The sequence below is a fragment of the Schistocerca serialis genome, chromosome 3 (genome assembly GCF_023864345.2).
Source record: "Schistocerca serialis cubense isolate TAMUIC-IGC-003099 chromosome 3, iqSchSeri2.2, whole genome shotgun sequence".
NCBI lineage: Eukaryota > Metazoa > Arthropoda > Insecta > Orthoptera > Acrididae > Schistocerca > Schistocerca serialis.
Window position 1 is genome coordinate 579565443 of NC_064640.1, and position 18329 is coordinate 579583771.

The window sequence follows — 18329 nt, forward strand, 5'->3', positions numbered from 1 at the left end:
TACTTGTCTCATTTTCAGTATGAGATTCACTATCGCCCCACGGCCCAGCACGCCAACGCTGACACATTGTCGCGATTGCCGATGGGCCCCGACCCGGTTTTCGATTGTGATGAACTACTCTGTTTCCACATTGATGAGGGAGAATGTCGTGCGGTCAAGGGTTTTCCACTTACAGGTTCGCAGGTCGCGTTGGCTACTGCGCCGGACCCGGTCTTGCGTCAGGTGATCGGTTTTGTTCAACGGGGTTGGCCAGACAGGACAAAGGGCCGGGCATCGGATCCCCTTCGCAACTACCATGCCTTGCGCCTTCATCTGTCTGTTCGTGATGGTGGTGTTCTTCTGGCCATGGATGGCGCATCTCCACGGGTCGTGGTGCCAGCCTCTCTTCGCAAAGATGTTCTCAAACTGTTGCATGAAGGCCATTGGGGTATTTCTCGGACTAAGTCCCTGGCCCGGTATTGATTTGGACATCGCCCACATGGTTGCTGCGTGTGGTCAGTGTGCTCAACAACTGGCTGCACCTCGTACAATGCCCTCTGCGTGGCCTGATCCGGCGCAGCCATGGGAACGGGTGCACGCTGGCTTTGCCGGCCCCTTCCTCGGTACTTATTGGCTACTGTTGATTGACGCCTTCTCGAAGTTTCCGTTTGTTGCTCGATGTCCGTCGCCCACCACTGCGGCGACGACGCTGGCTTTGTCCAAAATCTGTGCACTAGAAGGTCCTCCATCCACGATCGTCGCAGACAATGGCCCTCAGTTCTCTTCGCAGGCCTTCCGTGATTTTTGTACTGGACAAGGGATTCATCATGTTACAGCACCGCCCTTCCATCCGCAATCGAATGGGGAGGTCGAGTGCCTTGTCCGCACTTTCAAAAGCCAGATCAAAAAATTCCTTAGTGATTTTTCCACAGATGACGCTCTGCTGCAATTTCTGAGTTCTTATCGCTTCACGCCTTTGGGTGATCACAGCCCTGCTGAACTCTTGCATGGCCGCCAACTGTGCACTCTACTGCACCTGCTTCACCCTAGTGCGGGAAAATACTCGGTGGGTGCCGACGTGTGGGCACGAGGGTATAGATCTCGCCCTAAATGGATTTCAGGGGTGGTCAAGGCTCTTCGCGGCTGCCGGCTTTGTGAAATACGTACGGACGAGGGCATGGTTGTTCGCCATTACGACCAGATGCGCCCACGAGTGGTGGCCACACCGGTGCCACCGTCCCTTCCTTCGCCTCCACCAGCCCGAGAAGCCAGTCCTGTCGCTGCTGCCGATCTACCGTACGTGTTGATGCAGCCAACGTCGCTACCACTTCCGAGTACGCCGGAACCGGCCCCAGTCGCGACGCCGCCTTCTCCGGGACCCATCTCGCTGGAGCACACCCCCAGGTCCACGATACCTATGGATGCTGCTCCGGAGTTTTCACCCATCATCTCGTCCAGGAGGCATGTTCCACGCACGAGCTTCTGTCCTGGACATTTTCGACCATACTCTCGTGTCTCTCCGCGGGATCTTCTCAGGGCCTCACAAGAGGCCATGGATGTCTCCGCACTGTCCATGTCTCCAAGGATGTGAGTGTGTAATTTTTTTTTTTTCCTCCAAGGGGGGAAAAGTGTTGTGACAGTGCCACGACATTTAACAGTGCCGCCACGACAGTATGCGCAAACTACGATAGAGGCGCTCCGCAACTCGGCTGAGCGCGGGAGCACCACCTAGCTACGAACGGCGCCGGCCACATGTCACAGCACGGCAGTCGAATAAGAGATACTGAGTTGTTATCATGTAACCAGCTATTGTTTCTAAGTGAGTGTGTTTGAATATCCACGGCAGTCGAATAAGAGATACTGAGTTGTTATCATGTAACCAGCTATTGTTTCTAAGTGAGTGTGTTTGAATATCCACGCAATTATTGGTGATTAAAGGTTATAACAGGGACGACGCAGGAAGTAACTGTGTGCAATGTATATCTTCCTCCAGATGGTGCAGTAGCCCTGAATGTATTAGCTGCACTAATTGATCAACTCCCTAAAGCTTTCCTACTTTTGGGAGATTTTAACACCCATAACCCCTTGTGGGGCGGCACCATGCTTACTGGCCAAGGCAGAGATATCGAAACTTTACTGTCTCAGTTCGACCTCTGCCTCTTAAATACTGAGGCCGCCACACAGTTCAGTGTGGCTCATGGTAGTTACTCGGCCATTGATTTATGAATCTGCAGGCCGGGACTTCTCCCTTCTATCCACTGAAGGTCATATGACGACCTGTGTGGTAGTGACCACTTCCCCATCTTCCTGTCACTGCCCAGGTGTCAGGCCCAGGGACACCTGCCCAGATGGGCTTTAAACAAGGCGGACTGGGAAACTTTCACCTATGCTGTCACTGTTGAATCTCCCCTACATATTAATATTGATGTGATGGTTGAGCAGCTGACTACAACAATTGTTTCTGCAGCAGAAAACGCAGTCCTTCGCTCTTTAGGGTGCCCCCGGTGTAAGGCAGTCCCTTGGTGGTCGCTGGAAGTTGCTGAAGCAATTGAGGAGCGTCGGCGAGCTCTACAGTGGCATATACGGCACCCTTCCCTGGAGCACCTCATAGCCTTTAAACGGCTCTGTGCCCGCGTTTGCCAACTTATCAAACAATGGAAGCAGGAGTGTTGGGAGAGATACATCTCGACCATTGGGTGCCATACGTCACCTTCTCAAGTCTGGGCAAAGATCAAACATCTTTTCGGGCACCAGACCCCAACAGGTGTTCCCGGTGTTACCATAAATGGGGTGTTATCTACTGATGCAAATGCGATTACTGAGCACTTTGCTCTAGGCTCTGCGTCGAAGAGTTACCCCCAGCCTTTTGCACTCAAACGGCGGCTGGAAGGGAAAGTCCTCTCATTCACTACATGTCACAGTGAATCCTATAATGCCCCATTTACAGAGTGGGAGCTCCTCAGTGCCCTTGCACATTGCCCCGACACAGCTCCAGGGCCTCATTGGATCCACAGCCAGATGATTAAACATGTCTCATCTGACCACAAGTGACATATCCTCGTCACCTTCAACTGGATCTGGTCTGATGGCGTCTTTCCGTCGCAGTGGTGGGAGAGCACCATCATTCTGTTGCTCAAACCCAGTAAAAACTCACTTGATGTGGATAGCTATCAGCCCATCAGCCTCATCAATGTTGTTTGTAAGCTGCTATAATGTATGGTGTGTCGGCAGTTGGTTTGGGTTCTGGAGTCACGTGGCCTACTGGCTCCATGTGAGGGTGACTTCTGCCAGGGTCGTTTTACCACTGATAATCTTGTGCCCCTTGAGTCTGCCATCCGAACAACTTTTTCCAGATGCCAGCACTTGGATGCCATCTTTTTTGACTTAGATAAAGCGTACAACAGGACCTGGCGACATCATATCCTTGCCACATTGTATGAGTGGGGTGTGCGGGGCCTGCTCCTGATTTTTATCCAAAACTTCCTCTGAACCTGACCTACGTTCTGACTTACGCCGTAGGGTTTTTCAGCTTTGGGAGACAGGATGGTATAACAGTACGCACAATAAAACTTCATGTCATTAAGGAGACTACGAATGTGTGGAAGTCTTCCATGCGGGCCTCTCGCAGGGGATCTATTGTCCTCTGCCGGCTCCGCATTGGCCATGCTTGGGCGACCCACGGTTACCTCTTGTGTCGTGAAAACCTGCTTCAGTGTCAGTGAGGCGCCTGGTTGACAGTGGCCCATATTGTGGTGCACTGTCCCACTTTGACTGCCCAGCGAGGAAATCTTGGGTTACTGGACTTGTTGCCGCTCATTTTATCTGACAACGCTGTTGTGTCTAGACAAGACAGCCTAGACACAATGAGAGGAAGCCGAAGGGCACGCGCTAAGTTAAAGGAGGATGGCGTGAGGTCTGAAACAGTATACGTAATGAATGCTATAAAGAAAAGTACGTAGCTTCTGGAATACTTAACTTTAATCCATCCTTTTGGTACATCTGGAGATTGTGGCTATACAAGTGAGACTCTTTAGATACATGCAATGTTACTAATGGCGCCTTGCTAGGTCGTAGCCATTGACTTAGCTGAAGGCTATTCTAACTATCTGCTCTGCAAATGAGTGATGCTTCGTCTGTGTGCATCGCTAGCTACGTCGTCCGTACAACTGGGGCGAGTGCTATTCCGTATCTCGAGACCTGCCTTGTGGTGGCGCTCGGTCTGCGATCCCTGACAGTGGCGACACGCGGGTCCGACATGTACTAATGGACCACGGCCGATTTAAAGCTACCACCTAGCAAGTGTGGTGTCTGGCGGTGACACCACAAACGCCTCATTGGCTGATTTAGTTTTATGTTTTATTCGTGAGGGTGGGTTTTATCAGATGGTTCAAATGGTTCTGAGCACCATGCGACTTAACTTCTGAGGAGTGGGTTTTATCATTTAATCTAAGTTTTAGCGCGTGTCCCCCTGTGTCCTCCACCCTGATGCTTTTAGGGTGGAGGTTTTAATGTGTTGCAGAGTGGCTGGTTTTTCCTTTTTATTGTCGTGGTCGGCCAACCACTGTAATCTGCTTTCTTGTTTTACTCTCTTTGGTTCTAGCATCTCCCTGTTGTTTTCTTGTCCTCTTTTGTTCCTTTTAGTGTTCGTTGCTTTTACTTTGTTCTTGTGGTTTTTCCTTTCCGATTTGTGTTGTATGTCTCGTCTGTATTACTTTCACACTTGTGGCATTGTTTTATTAGGGACAAGGGACTGATGACCTCGTAGTTTGGTCCCTTCCCCCCCCTCATTTAAACCAACCAACCAACCCACCAAACAACCAACCAATCTGTCTTTCATCCTGTGACTTACTTTGGACACACCTGATGGTGCATGACGTGTAGAAATAATGTTGACTGCCATTTTATCATTCTATCTATAGATAGCTACTTCATCATCGCTAATTTTGTAATAGAATTCACTTCTCTCAAGTTCGTTTTCCTTACTGAGATTTGGCATTTTTTCCGTCTGGAATTTATTGTTCCACAAGTGTACAGACCATTGAACTTTAGGTTCTTGAACAGATCATATGATGTAAAATAATTGTCCCTAAAAATAATATGACTCTTCCCATGAAGATCACTGGTTAAATTTAGAGCCACTTTCGGTCCTAACCCTACTATTGGAGACTGTGAAACTTCTACTGCATAAAAATCAAATTGAAAATATGTGCCAGGTCAGGATTCGAACCCGGGATCTCCTGCATACTACACAGTTGTGTTAACCACTGTGCCACCCAGACACAATGTTTATCGCAGCTGTGCAGACCAACTCAGCATACTTCTTGGCCAGCCCAAATTCCCACCTAGTGCCACTCCCCTGTCCATGTCCTCGATGCTCGCTAATTGGAGGTCGAATGTAATTGTGCATCCGCACTGAATGTGGTGGATCCATTGCCCATTGAGGCAAATCAGTTATACCAATGTGTGGACTCTTATAAGTAGTTTCACAGTTTGTCATAATTCTGACTGTTTGTATCAGGAGCCACAGAATTATCATTGAGGTGCAAGTTACTCAGTAACCAATGTTTTTACTGTCATAAACTTCAATATGTAACTTTCACTAAGGTCTGTATAAATGCTGCAGTAATCTCTGTAGCTATGTTTTTGGTGATTCCCATTTAAAAATTTATTCTGACAAAAAAAGTTTTTATTTCACGTTCGTTGGTGAGGACAAAAGATTTGCCTATTTGTGTTGCATATAAATTGGTTTGAAACAATATATGGTTTGTAAGTGTTTCAACAAAAACTTGCATAGTAAGTCAACTGGGTTGAGGTTCAATTTGTTCTTAATTTCTGCAACCGCACCACCTTATGCAGCAAATAATGGCACTTGGTCAACACTTGTTTCTTAGCCACAGTTTATCATGGCCATTGATAGAACAGTTAGCGACATCACATTGTTTTCAGTTGTCTCATCACTTTCTCTTTTATTCTCAGAATTGCTACTGCTCGACACGTGACTGTAAACAAAAGCAGAAGTTGCACAATCTGTTGTAAATATCAGGTCATTGACATCACTTTCATCATAGTCAACACTGTTGTCACTTGAAGAAATTCATCAAATAATATTCGGTAACATTCTTCCTATGTTCTCTTTCGACAAGACATACTGGATGGAAAAGAAGGGCAATGGTTAGCACCATTAACCACACAGAAATCTGTCTGTGATGTGTAGAAAATTAGATTTGAATAAAAAGTAATATTACTTTTAGATTTATGGAAGGTCAACATATAAATATAAAGTTACTTACCCAAATAGCTCCATAAAGAAGAGCTACAGAGAGAAAGGTATGACACTTCCACAGACAACATAAAAAATGTATGAAATATCAGCTCGTGTCGTAAATATGCGTCAAAAGTACTGCACTGTGATTCTCCTGCCATCCAGTGAAACTTCAGTCAACAGTTAGTTAGTTGAGGGAGCCACAGTGACCACAGCTCTTTCAAAACAGTCTGCCTACATATGTGGTAGGTTACAGTGATGCCTTCCCTTCAAAGAGTTAAACAAAGGGTATGGGCGCTTGGAGACTTTAGGCTACTACTACTACAACTACTACTACTACTACTACTACTACTACAACTATTACTACTACAACATGATCAGGTCCAGTGGACCGCATGCATCTACAAGTTTCCTCCTCCACTGTATTCTGTCCATTGCTGCTATCCGCCATCCGTTCACATCTATTGACACTTGGTTTAAATCTTTATGGAGTCCATCCCTCCAGCGCTTCTTGGGTCTCCCTGCTGGTCTCTTTCCTGTAGGTGTGAAATCCAGGAGCTTCCGAGGCCATCTGTGATCCTACATCCGGGCCACATGGCCGGCCCACTGCATTCGTTTGGCTTTAACAGTTCCTGCTATGTTGGGCTGCTGGTATATTCCTCAAGCTCTTGGTTGTATCTGATCTTCCATTTCCCTGTATCTGCATCCAGAACTGGACCGAAGACCTTCCGAAGCACTTTTCTCTCAAAAACAAGGAGCTTATGAAAGTCCTGTTTCCGGATACTCCATGTCTCACAGCCATATAGAACAACAGGCTGGATCAGGGTTTTGTAAAGTCGAATCTTGAACTGTCTGGCGAGATGTCTGGACCGAAGCAGTTGTGCTAGGCTGTGGTAAGATAGGTTTCCTGCTTGTATTCTGGCATTGATCTCTGCTTCACTTGACGAGTCCTCAGTGAAAAGTGCCCCTAGGTATTTGAATTCTTGCACTCTCTTGTAGGACTGGTCCCCAACCTGCAGTGATTGTAGATGATCAGCAGTCTGACAATGACCACACGCCATAACGAGGTACTCTGTCTTGGCTTCGTTCAGGCTGCATAATGTATATTATTAAGCTAATACAACTTATCATTGTGTTTACGAAACATTTTGTTTTACTTGATTAATGCTGTTCAGCATTTCTTTTATTGCTTCCAAGAGTAAACCTTAACTTCCTTTATTATTGCTTTTAAAGTGTGCAATTATTTACTATTAACTTCACTGAAAAGGAGAGGTGAACATTCTTCAAGGCTGTTATATTGGAATATTGCACAGTGATGATGTTTCCGTTATTAAATTTCATTGGGAACATTTTACTGACACATTAAAAATATTCTGATCGTAAATAACATTGTGCACTATATCACTACTAATCCATAAATAAAGGGGAAAATCACAAAATGACTGTCATAAAATGTCCTCTGCATTGATCTTTGTGCAGTGGGTGTAAATAAATGTGAGGAAGTGACTTGTTTCTTGAATGCTAGAGCTGTTGTACTGACTAAAATTCTGTTAAATATATACAGACTGTTTTAGCAAGAACAAGTGTAGTGAGGTACTTGTGGATGAAAAGTGCTTCAATGGTCTAACAAACATGGAAAACTAGTCTTGACTTGGTAGACCAGTGGAGGTTGCAATTGAGCATTTAGGTCTAGAATTGACTCAATGGCAGCAGCTGTTCATGTAGATTATTACAGACAGCAAGTGGAATGGAGATTTGTATTGGGTCATTATACCAGCTCCTCATGGCAGCATGGACATATATATAAAGTATTCTCAAAGCCAACAATGAGTTCTTTGATGTAATTATGAGGTTAACATACAGATGTGTGTCATCAGCTTATAGAATGCTATAGTGAAAACCCTGTTTCAGTCAGATATTTACTGGAAATTAAGATTAGCCAACCATATTTGTTCTAAAAGTCATAGAACCATTGTGGGATGTCTTTCAGACATCTCCTACCCTCTTGAAAATTGAAGTTTAACAATATAGGTTAGGAATGGTGTCATTACTGTAGACTATGTAATGTAGGCATGCCTATGGACACAGTGTCTTAAAACTGAACATTGGGACAGTGGTTAATGCACTGGACTCTTGAATGAAGTTTAAATTGCTTTCCTGCCATGATGGTGTAAGTTTCCTTGAAAAACTGTAGATGAATGCTGAGCTGGTTAATTATAGCTGATTTCTTTGCCTTCCCATGTACTGAGAAAGTGGATACTCACTAAGCACTGTAGTCTAAATGGAATGGAGAAAAAATCTGTTTCCCGGTGCTGTACAGTTAATATCAATGAACTATTTGTTTCCACAGGTATATTTGTTTTAGACTTGGGGTACCCTGCACTGAGAGAGATGTACACACACTCCATTCCAGATTAGGTGCCAGTGGACTGGGGTAGCATACAATGTAACATTTTTTCTGATGTTCTGGTGTTGTGCCAAATCTCATATTGATGGAAAATTTATGCCATGGATCACTGCTTGGTTTATCACTGTTTATTTGGTGTGCGCCTCCCTCCCCAGTTTCTTCCATTCCATTCATTGCAAGCCTGTGCTAATGCTGTCATTCTGTGTCTTCCTTTGTTTGCCATGCTCTCTGCATTGAATGTCCAGTAAGTTCCATTCCCCCCCCTCCCCCCCCCCCTCGCTTAATGTTGCAATTGATAGTATATCAGCTAATGCTGCAACTTGGCATTTTATTAGCCAAAACCTTTCTGTGTTCTCATGTTCTTCATTGTGATCAAAGTTGCAGCATAGCAGGATTTTACTTTGAATCACAAAAAATAATTAGAGACTGAAGGTAACATGATATAGTACCATGAATAAGATATATTTCAGTTGTGTGAGCAGGAGAAATGTAAAGTGCCTATTATCTCAATGTACAAAATTTTAAGTAATTGTGGAATGTGCCACCTCACCTCAGAATAACAGCAGACTTCATCCACGTAAAAGTAAACTCATGGAATACAAATGACTTGTGACTAGATTTATATTTAGGAGAAGTTAGGTAAAAATCCCAGTTTTACTATCCTGGTGTAGGTTTTCTTTTGTTCCCCTAAATAACTTCAGACAAATTCCATCTGTCTGTTAAATTTGAGGTAGTACACTGAATCTAATGACTGGGAAATAATGAAAGTTATTCAAATTTTCCTCATTTACTGTATGTACCACATGATTTAACCATTTAGTTGTATCTTCTTTTTGGCCTTTGAAATCTTCATCAGTACTCTGAAAGTTACTTATGATGATTGCTGAAGGGTAAATACTGTATCAGAATCATCCTCCAACTCTCTCCCCCATTCTAATCCAATAATGGATGGTATGAAGCAAGAAAACTTGTTGATGCCCATCTATAAAAGACCAAATTTATCTAATAATGCCATTGTGATCATTGTGCATGTGTATATGGGAGGAAGTAATATGTTCTTCAAGTTGACTCAAATGTCTTAAGAACAGTCAATCAGTACTAGCAGCTTACACACTTACACTTTGGATTAGCAGTAATTTTATACTCATGAGAGAAAACTCAGTTTATACAACAGCAAATTACTTTGGTGTTAGGCATTCTAGCGGCTTGTGTGATTATCATTACTCTTCAAGTCTTGAGGACTTGCAACAGAAGCTGGATACAGAATCTGGTGTTACCATCCAACCAAATCTTTCTCAATCCTTTTGAGAGTTACCAGGGCAAATGAGTAAATACTCCATCCGTACTGTGAATAATGTCTTACCTATCCTTTGCAACAGTGAAAAAGAAAGCTCCACTAAAGCTGCTAGGAATGGAGAGGCAGCAGTGCAGAATCAGAATAAGTTTCAAGTCAATGTGTAGGTAGATGTAAAACAATGTTAGAAGCAGTACAACAGAAAACCAGCCAAAGTTGCAATAATTCTAGTTTCTCTTTCAAATCATCCAGATAGTCAAAATTGTATTTCCAAAAATACAAGAACACACTATTATTATTTTTGTGAAGTGCAAATGAACAGTTACAGCACATACAGATATGTGCTTAACTGTTCATTTGCATTTCATAATACATGTAAACATTTATTGCTTTCAAACTATAAAAGATAAAAAAATACGATTCTAACATTAATGGAAAGAGGAAAGTTCAAATTTTTATTTGTTAAATGTGAGCACCATGCATTACACACAAATATCAATACAATGGCTCATTTCTTGCCACACACGAAGTAGCTCGTCTCTCATTATCGAATTCACAGCTTCGACAATGCGATGTCGCAGACTTTCAAAAGTGTTGGGCGTAGGGGTGATAAAAACACTGTCTTTTACATAACTCCACAGAAAAAGTCACAAGTTGTGAGGTGTGCGAGACCTGGGAGGCCACCGGTGATGTTCATTTTCTGCTCCTCCTGTTCTAATCCAATATCCCAGACCTCACACTTTGTAACTTTTATCTGTGGGGTTATTTAAAAGATGGCATTTTTATCCCCCCTATGCCTGACAGTCTTGAAAGTCTGCACTGGATTGTTGAAGCTGTGAATCTGAAAATGAGAGACCAGTTGCTTCATGTGTGGCAGGAAATGAACCACCATTTTAATATTTGCTGTGTAACTCATGGTGCTCACATTGAATGCATAAAAATTTGAACTTTTCTTTTTCCAGGAATTGTGTTTTTATCATTTGTTGTTTGGAAGCAATAAATGTTTGAAATCTATTACTTCTTTTTGAATAGCCCTATATGGTTCTTGTATTTTTGGAAATACCATTTTGACTATCTGGATGATATGAAAATGAGTCCTGGCCTGAAACTAGTCATTGAGTAAATAAAATAAATAAATAAATAAATAAATTTACAACTTAGGCTGGTTTTCCATAGTACTAATTAACAGAAGCTGCTGACCTGCAATTATTCCAGCGTGTTGGAAGCTCTTAAATGTTAGAAGCTTTTAGCTAAAATTTGAGGAAATTCTTGATCTTTGATATTTATGCGGAAAGAAGTTTGAGTCACATGCTTAACCAATCAATGGTGTGTTTGAGAAAAAGCATAACAGATGGTAAGTCTTGTAGTAAAATGGTTGGCAACTAACTGAAATGTGAAATTCTGAATTATGATTTCAGAGTTCTTTTAGTGAAAAATGAAATATTACTGTTAATCCATTTTATTAGTTCATGAATTTAAAGACAGAAGATAATTACTTGAATAGCTAAGTTGTTTTTGTATATTTTTTTCTTGTAACCAATTAAATACTTCTGCTTTTACTATAAGGAGAAAACATGCAGTGTGCAATTGATTGCTAAGTTTGTAATTTTATTATATGAATGTTAAGGTATAATAAAAAATACTAATCTTTAGTTTAACTTGATGTTAATCTTGTAATTTAGTAATGATGGTAATAGTAGCAATAAGCTACAGTTGGAGAAAACTGATTTCTCACTACTGTGGAATACTGCAACTGTTTTTCCTTATGAGTACAATCCAGAATAGTGCACCAGATTTGATACTAATGATTTTAATGATGATAACAGTATAATGACTTTTCTGTTTCACCAGTTATGCCTGTATTAAACAATGACTTTATTTTATTTCTTTTAGGATTTCTGTTTATTTTATCCTGTTTGGGCTCAGCATAAGCCCATTTTTTGATGTTACCTCATTATCTGCGGTATCAAAAGAGGAATGCAAAGGACGTCCAATTGTAGGTATGCTGAGTGAAATAAGTGTTACATACTACTAAGAAGTTTTGACGAATACCTTGTAATTTTGTAAATATAGATGTTTCATGCAGGCAGCTTGATTTGGAACTGGTTATGCAATAACTATACAGTTGAAGGTAGGTAGACAGAAATTGTATGCTTTTATCGCATGTCTGGACTGTAGTTGTCATCTTGCAAATGAATATGTAGTGTGTGTGTTTAAATATCATAGTGGTAAAATACTGAAGCTGCTTTGCTATAGTTCCCTGTATATTACCGTAAATTTTAAGACAATGTTTCTGTATAGACAGTATCTTCCATCAAAAAAGAAATTGGGGTAATGATATGAAAAACACATCAAGTCTCTTTCAGTCAAGAGTACGCAGTGTTCATGACAGTGTAAAAAGGGGACCGGAAAGTAATGCTTTTTTTTTTTTTTTTTTTTTTTTTTTTTTTTTTTTTTTTTTTACATAAATTCCAACAGATTAATTGTTAACAAATTTTGATAATATTATGAAAAGGAAAGACTGCTACTTGCCATATAGTGGACATGTTGAGTCACAGACAGGCATATCAAAAAGAAGGCCTCCTTCTGAATTAGACAATATGCATACACAGATTCAAGCAATTGAAGCTCTGGCTTTTCCATTGTTTGCTCACAACTTACTGCCTTTAATCAGTGTAATCACCCTCATTATCAACAACCTTTTTCCATCTAGTGAGCAAAATTTCAATGGCAGATCAATAAAAATCAGTTGGCTTTTGAGCAGAACACCTGGAGAAGGCAGTTTGGACATCATCCACATTTTCATATTTTTTCTACTGATTAGAAAATGTAGCAGTAGGAATAAATGGAAATTTTATGGTGCAATACGTGTGAGTATAGCTTTCACACTAATTCATTAATTTTTTCCAGGGTCCGTCTTGTGCAGTGTGATCTTGCATTATTGTGTTGAAGAATAATGCCTGTTGACAATTGCTGGGTACTTTTCAATTAAAGAATGATTTGCTCAATACAATTGTTCACAGTAAAGGCCTGGAGTCACAGTTTGTCCAGGTGTAAGCAAAGTGAATGACCCCACGAATACTCAACCACACACACAAAAGCACCATTTTGGGGTGTAAACATGGCTTAGCTGTACTTTGATTTTTCATCTCCAGTGATCAAGCATTCAAAAAATGCTTCTGTATTGTGCTGCTGAAACAAAAAGGTGCATGTGGTGGATCTGTTTGTTGTTTGTCTTTACCAATCTGCTGCAAATGTTCTTGGATGGTTGACCAAGGTTGATTAAGAGTGTTCAGCAGTTCCTCGATTGTCTGACACGGATTTCCTTCCACTGCTGCCCTTAACATGTCATTGTCCAAAGTTGTTTGTTTTTCTTATCAATATGAGTCAGACAGATAAAGAATCTCACTGAATTTGACATTAGAAAACCTTCTTGTGAATGTCTGATGCACTTGGGTAAACATCGCAAATGTAATTGGTAGCAACTGTTGTGTTACTACTCTTGTGAAACTCAAAAAGCATACGATCCCATATATGTACCTCTTGTGGTTTTTGGCTGGCTATTTCACCATAAATAGCTATAAATATAATAAGATTTTATGATTTACAAGTAAACAAGTCACTCTAACCTTAAAATGCTCTTGGAATGACTTTGAAGTACACAATGAGCTGATAAACAAACAAATATTAACATGCATAGAAACATTACTTTTGAAACAGCGTTACTTTCCGGTCCCTCTAGTAGCTGAAATGATTCAGGCTATGCAGAACTGTCTAGTCATACAGAAGAGAGAAGGCACATTGCAGGTGCTGGTTTGAGAAGCATCTCAGCGACTTAGAATTATGGACACTCAAAACAGAATGGAAAAATGTTAGAGGTGAGGTATATACAATGTGTATTTAATTGAGTAACCATTTTGAGTACGCTGCAGTTGCAGAATTTTGATAACTTAAGTTACATGGATGTCAGTGATATTCTAGTTTAGTATTTACTTTCCATTAAGAAGTCAGCACATTTGAGAACCAAAACTGTGAGGATCTTCTATAAAATTAGGTTCTTTGTGTCAGCATTTCCCTTATAGTTATCAATAAGATTGTCTTGGTGTTTAATAGTTTTATTGTTAATTTAATTTGTAATATTGAGTCTGCATTGTGCTTCAGTGCAAGTTTTCTGTAGCAATTTGTCTGACCTGGGTCATTCAGTTGCATTTTATATTTGCATCCCAAAAGTGTATTTCTTTATTGATCATGACTTCAGCTGTAGTTTTTTCCACTGGCTGGAAGTAATTGAGAATGTCACTAAAATGGCATGTTAGTCACGGAAAATTTTGTTCGGTGTGTATATCGCTTGACTTAAACATAATATCTGGTCATACATATTAAATTTATGTTTTACAGACCAAGTTGCATAATTTTTCGTATTTTCTTCAGTTTCTGCTGTATGTGCTGAAAAGTGTTAGGCACGTATTCTGGCTGCCTTATACTCTGTCAGTCACATCTTTTGACTCCACTTCTGCAAATCTTGAAGATGACAGCACCTTAAAAGTACAAAAAAATCATTAAGCATTAAATTTAACAACACTTAGTGAATGTTTGACAGTGGTATTTTCAAACTCATTCTTTTAACTCTGTCAGATGATCTTCAAAACAAACACAACTTTTCTCTCCCAGAAACATCTGCTCTTACTAGTGAATCAAAAGTAAAGAAAGTCGGTATTAATCTTTAACAATACGACATAAAAAGTACGCACAAATTTGATTCTAAAATTTTTAGTGGCAGGTTCTCCACTGAATTAAAATGAATTCAATGTACTTTCTGTGTCCAGAAAATACTGTATGCACAAAATGTTTGAAAAATTGTCATGATTGATTTTGTGCCCAACTTTGACCTTGTGTTTCATTGAAATGATAAATAATACAAACTTTAAAATTTAACAGTGTGAGTTGTAAATCTGATCAAACTAGTTTGTTTGGATTACTACTTGATTCAATGTTAAGGTGTCTTGGTTTGGCAAAAACTGTCATACAGCTCCCACAACTTATTGTAGACCCTACTGAAAGGCGTGAATTTTTTGTAATTTTAATACAAATTTTCCACAGCTTAGTTTTATTGTATAGGGGACGTCTGGGAAAACATAGCATTGAAGTTGGAGATGGTGGGGTGGGGGGGAGGGGGGCAATGGTCCTCTTAGTAGTGGAATGACCATATTCTTATAATGGTTATAAATGCTGGAAGTATGAGAAAAATGAGAAGAATTATGATAAGCCATGAAGTCCCTACCTCACACAAAACCAAGGTGTAACTGAGCCTGACAGCAAAAAATTTTCTGTGCCTAAATGTTTTTTTTGTGATATACCTTCTTTGTTAAAAAATTACTGCAGTATCAAAATGGTTGAAAAATTGCTCTAATGGATCACCCTCTCCCTTCATCAAGTTTGACTAAATGAAGTGTGAATGACTCAGCCATGTAATTTAACAGCATTTTTAACACACAAAGTTGTGCATCTGATCAAAAGATCTTCTTTGGGTGTAATATTAATCAGTTTTAAATGTGGCAAAAAGCTCGCAGGACATTTTGCAGCCCATCACCGAAAGCCCCGTAAAACCATGAATTTTGTGTAGCTTGAGTTCGGATTTTGCTTAGTTCAGTTTTGTTTTACAGGGAATATGTGTGCAAAATTCCATTCAAATTGGAGATTGTCCAGTGGGGATGCTTCCTAAAATTGGTCCACTTGATGTAGAATGGCCCAGTACTCTCTAGTAACTGAAGAGAGCTGCAACATCATGTGGATTTTAAGTACATGGTAGTCAGAAACAGTCTGAGAAACTTTTAAAGGTCTTGCTGGGTAGGCTGTGCTGAGAAATAATTGTTAAGAAAAAAATTAGATATGTTGTGCCATTTCAGAGTTCATTAGTATTGAAATTAGGCAGTCAGACCATTGCATGCACAAATTCAAGTGACCCACCAGATAAAATTAGTGTGAGTTGTTCTCATGGCGTAGATGATAGTGCACTTGACTACTCAGCCTTTGGCTCGGGTTAGATTCTTAGTACTGTCCCATGTCCAATCTTTGTATTGCTCTTTCAGCAGGTCGCCGAAGTGGCGTCAAATTGAAAGACCTGCACCAGGCGAACGGTCTACCCGACAGGAGGCCCTAGCCACACGACATTTCCATTTCCATTTGGTTTTAGGAAGCCATTCAAAGAACATGTTTGGCAGCACTGTCTCTGAGGGGCCACTTGAATTTGTGCGTGCAACTGCCTGATTGGCAAAATTAATGATAATTAACTCAATAACGGTGCAGTATATCGAATTTTTTTCTTGAAAATTGTTTCGAAGCACAACTTATCCTGTAACACACTTACAAGCTCTTCAGGCTGTTTCCAACCACTCTGTACAGGAAATATTCACTTTGTAAGAAATCTCAAGATATGAAAAAGATGTAAGCATATCCAAGTTGATGAACTACAGAAAAACACAGTTGTTTTCAGGTTTAGGCTGTATACTGCGATTTAGAAGTATTTGCTTAATTCAAACTCCATATGTAATTTGACAGATATGCATATTTGTAGTAATGCATGTTCAGCTCTTCATTTCAGTGCAATGGCACGTTCCAAAACTGCAGGCATCAACCTAAATGGTTTTGTAAATTTCTTTAATTTTTATGGAGTGTGTGTAATGGTATCTGTTCATTTGTTACCTTCTACTTAATGTATTTTATTTAATTGTGTTTCTTCTTCTCTTCTTTTTCAGGGAAGCCAATGCATAGCTGTTCAATGTCACCATACATAATAAGGGATGAAATAGAAGCACTGAAGACTGATTTTAATAATAGAATGAAACAAGTGCTGTTTAGCTCTGTACTTAATGCCTATTATGCAGGATTTGTGCCTTGTTGCTTTGCCCAGGTACTGTGAAAGAAGCACTTACTTAGATTTTATGTTAAGTTACTGTGTAATAATTCTTAAATGGCATGTGTAATTGCTGATTATATTTTTACTTTTGTAGTGTATTTAAATTGCATTGTCAGGGAGCACAAAGATAAATTTATACAGGTATAGCTGACATGATAATGTTCTCTCACAGAAAATTAATGCGTGCGGTGCATTCAGAACTTTTTTCATTCTGATTAATACAGAATGTGTAAAACCCAAGCTTAAATACCAATTATTTGTCAGAAGGAAGTTACACAAATAACTGTATTTCTCTTATAAACAGTACTAGCTTTCTATTGTACCCAATTATAGACAGCTGCCTCTTTTACTTAGAAATTTCCGTAGACATATTGAACTGTAAGGATAATGATGATATGAGATTAAAATAATATCAATCCCCTAGAATCAAGACACAATACAGGCACCATATACATTATTGTAAAGTGTATTGGTAATGGTATCTGCCAGTAACCTAATACTCGGGTATCCCTGAACCACCTCTGCAAATACTGTTACAATGAAACCCTAACTACCTACAATGTATCTCCCAATTTGAAACCCTTGTCGTCCAATGTTTATAAGACCATTCCAGACACTACCTCCAAATTTTCCATTTAGTGATACCCTGCTCCTGCCTCGGGATACCACTGCCCAACAAATCCTATCCTACCCCCGGTGAACCCCTCATGAAAACTGACCAAACAAGGTGACACAATGGTTAGCACACTGGACTCGCTTTTGGGACTAGATTTAGGTCTTCTGTGATTTCTCTATGTAACTGCAGGTAAATGCTGGGATGGATCGTTTGAAAGGGCACAGCTGATTTCCATCCACCATCTTGAAACAGACAGAGCTTGTGATCTGTCTCTAATGATCTTGAGGTAACGAGAAGTTAAACCTCAATCTCCTTTTGTTCCTTCATTAAACCCCTCTTACCACCCATACCTTGTCTTGCTCGCCTTTTGCATGTACCACATGTTGCAGAGCTTCTCCTCATGTCCCAAAAAACCCAGAACTCAAACAAATCAGAAAAAAAACTTTTGTCAGTCTGTGTACCAAAAAAATAAAAATCAACCCTATAATGTTTCAGTCCTAGACTAGTGTGTCTCACCATGAGCTTTGCCACAGATCTACCTATGCTACAGGTTTATAATGGAATTCACACAGGGCTTCCCAACCTTTTCAGCTGGCGGACCGCTTCTTCAGTCGAAAATCCATGGTGGACCCCTAGTCAGTCAAGAGCACAGTAACTTTAAATTTCAGAGCGAAACCCATGGGAACTGAAAGCTTCTTAATGCAAGTGCCATGTTCCCAATGACCCTCCCCCCCTCCCCAATTTGAATTCCCACTGTATCTAGACACTTACTAGCGGATTTACTCCCTTTGTTCAACACACTATAGCCTGATTAAAATTACTTGGTAATTGACATTTCACATGTTGGAGCTGCCT

The 18329-nt window shown here is 40.5% G+C and overlaps 1 protein-coding gene across 3 annotated transcripts in view; it reads left to right on the top strand.

Moving 5' to 3' along the window:
- The window catches only part of LOC126470472 (transmembrane protein 39A), a 179063-nt gene that overhangs the window by 117930 nt on the left and 42804 nt on the right, over window positions 1-18329 (top strand). For all 3 annotated transcript variants that reach the window (XM_050098334.1, XM_050098335.1, XM_050098336.1), the window contains exons 8-9: window positions 11836-11942; window positions 16698-16852. In XM_050098334.1, the coding sequence (XP_049954291.1) occupies window positions 11836-11942; window positions 16698-16852 (262 nt within the window). The remainder of the gene's footprint in view (window positions 1-11835; window positions 11943-16697; window positions 16853-18329) is intronic.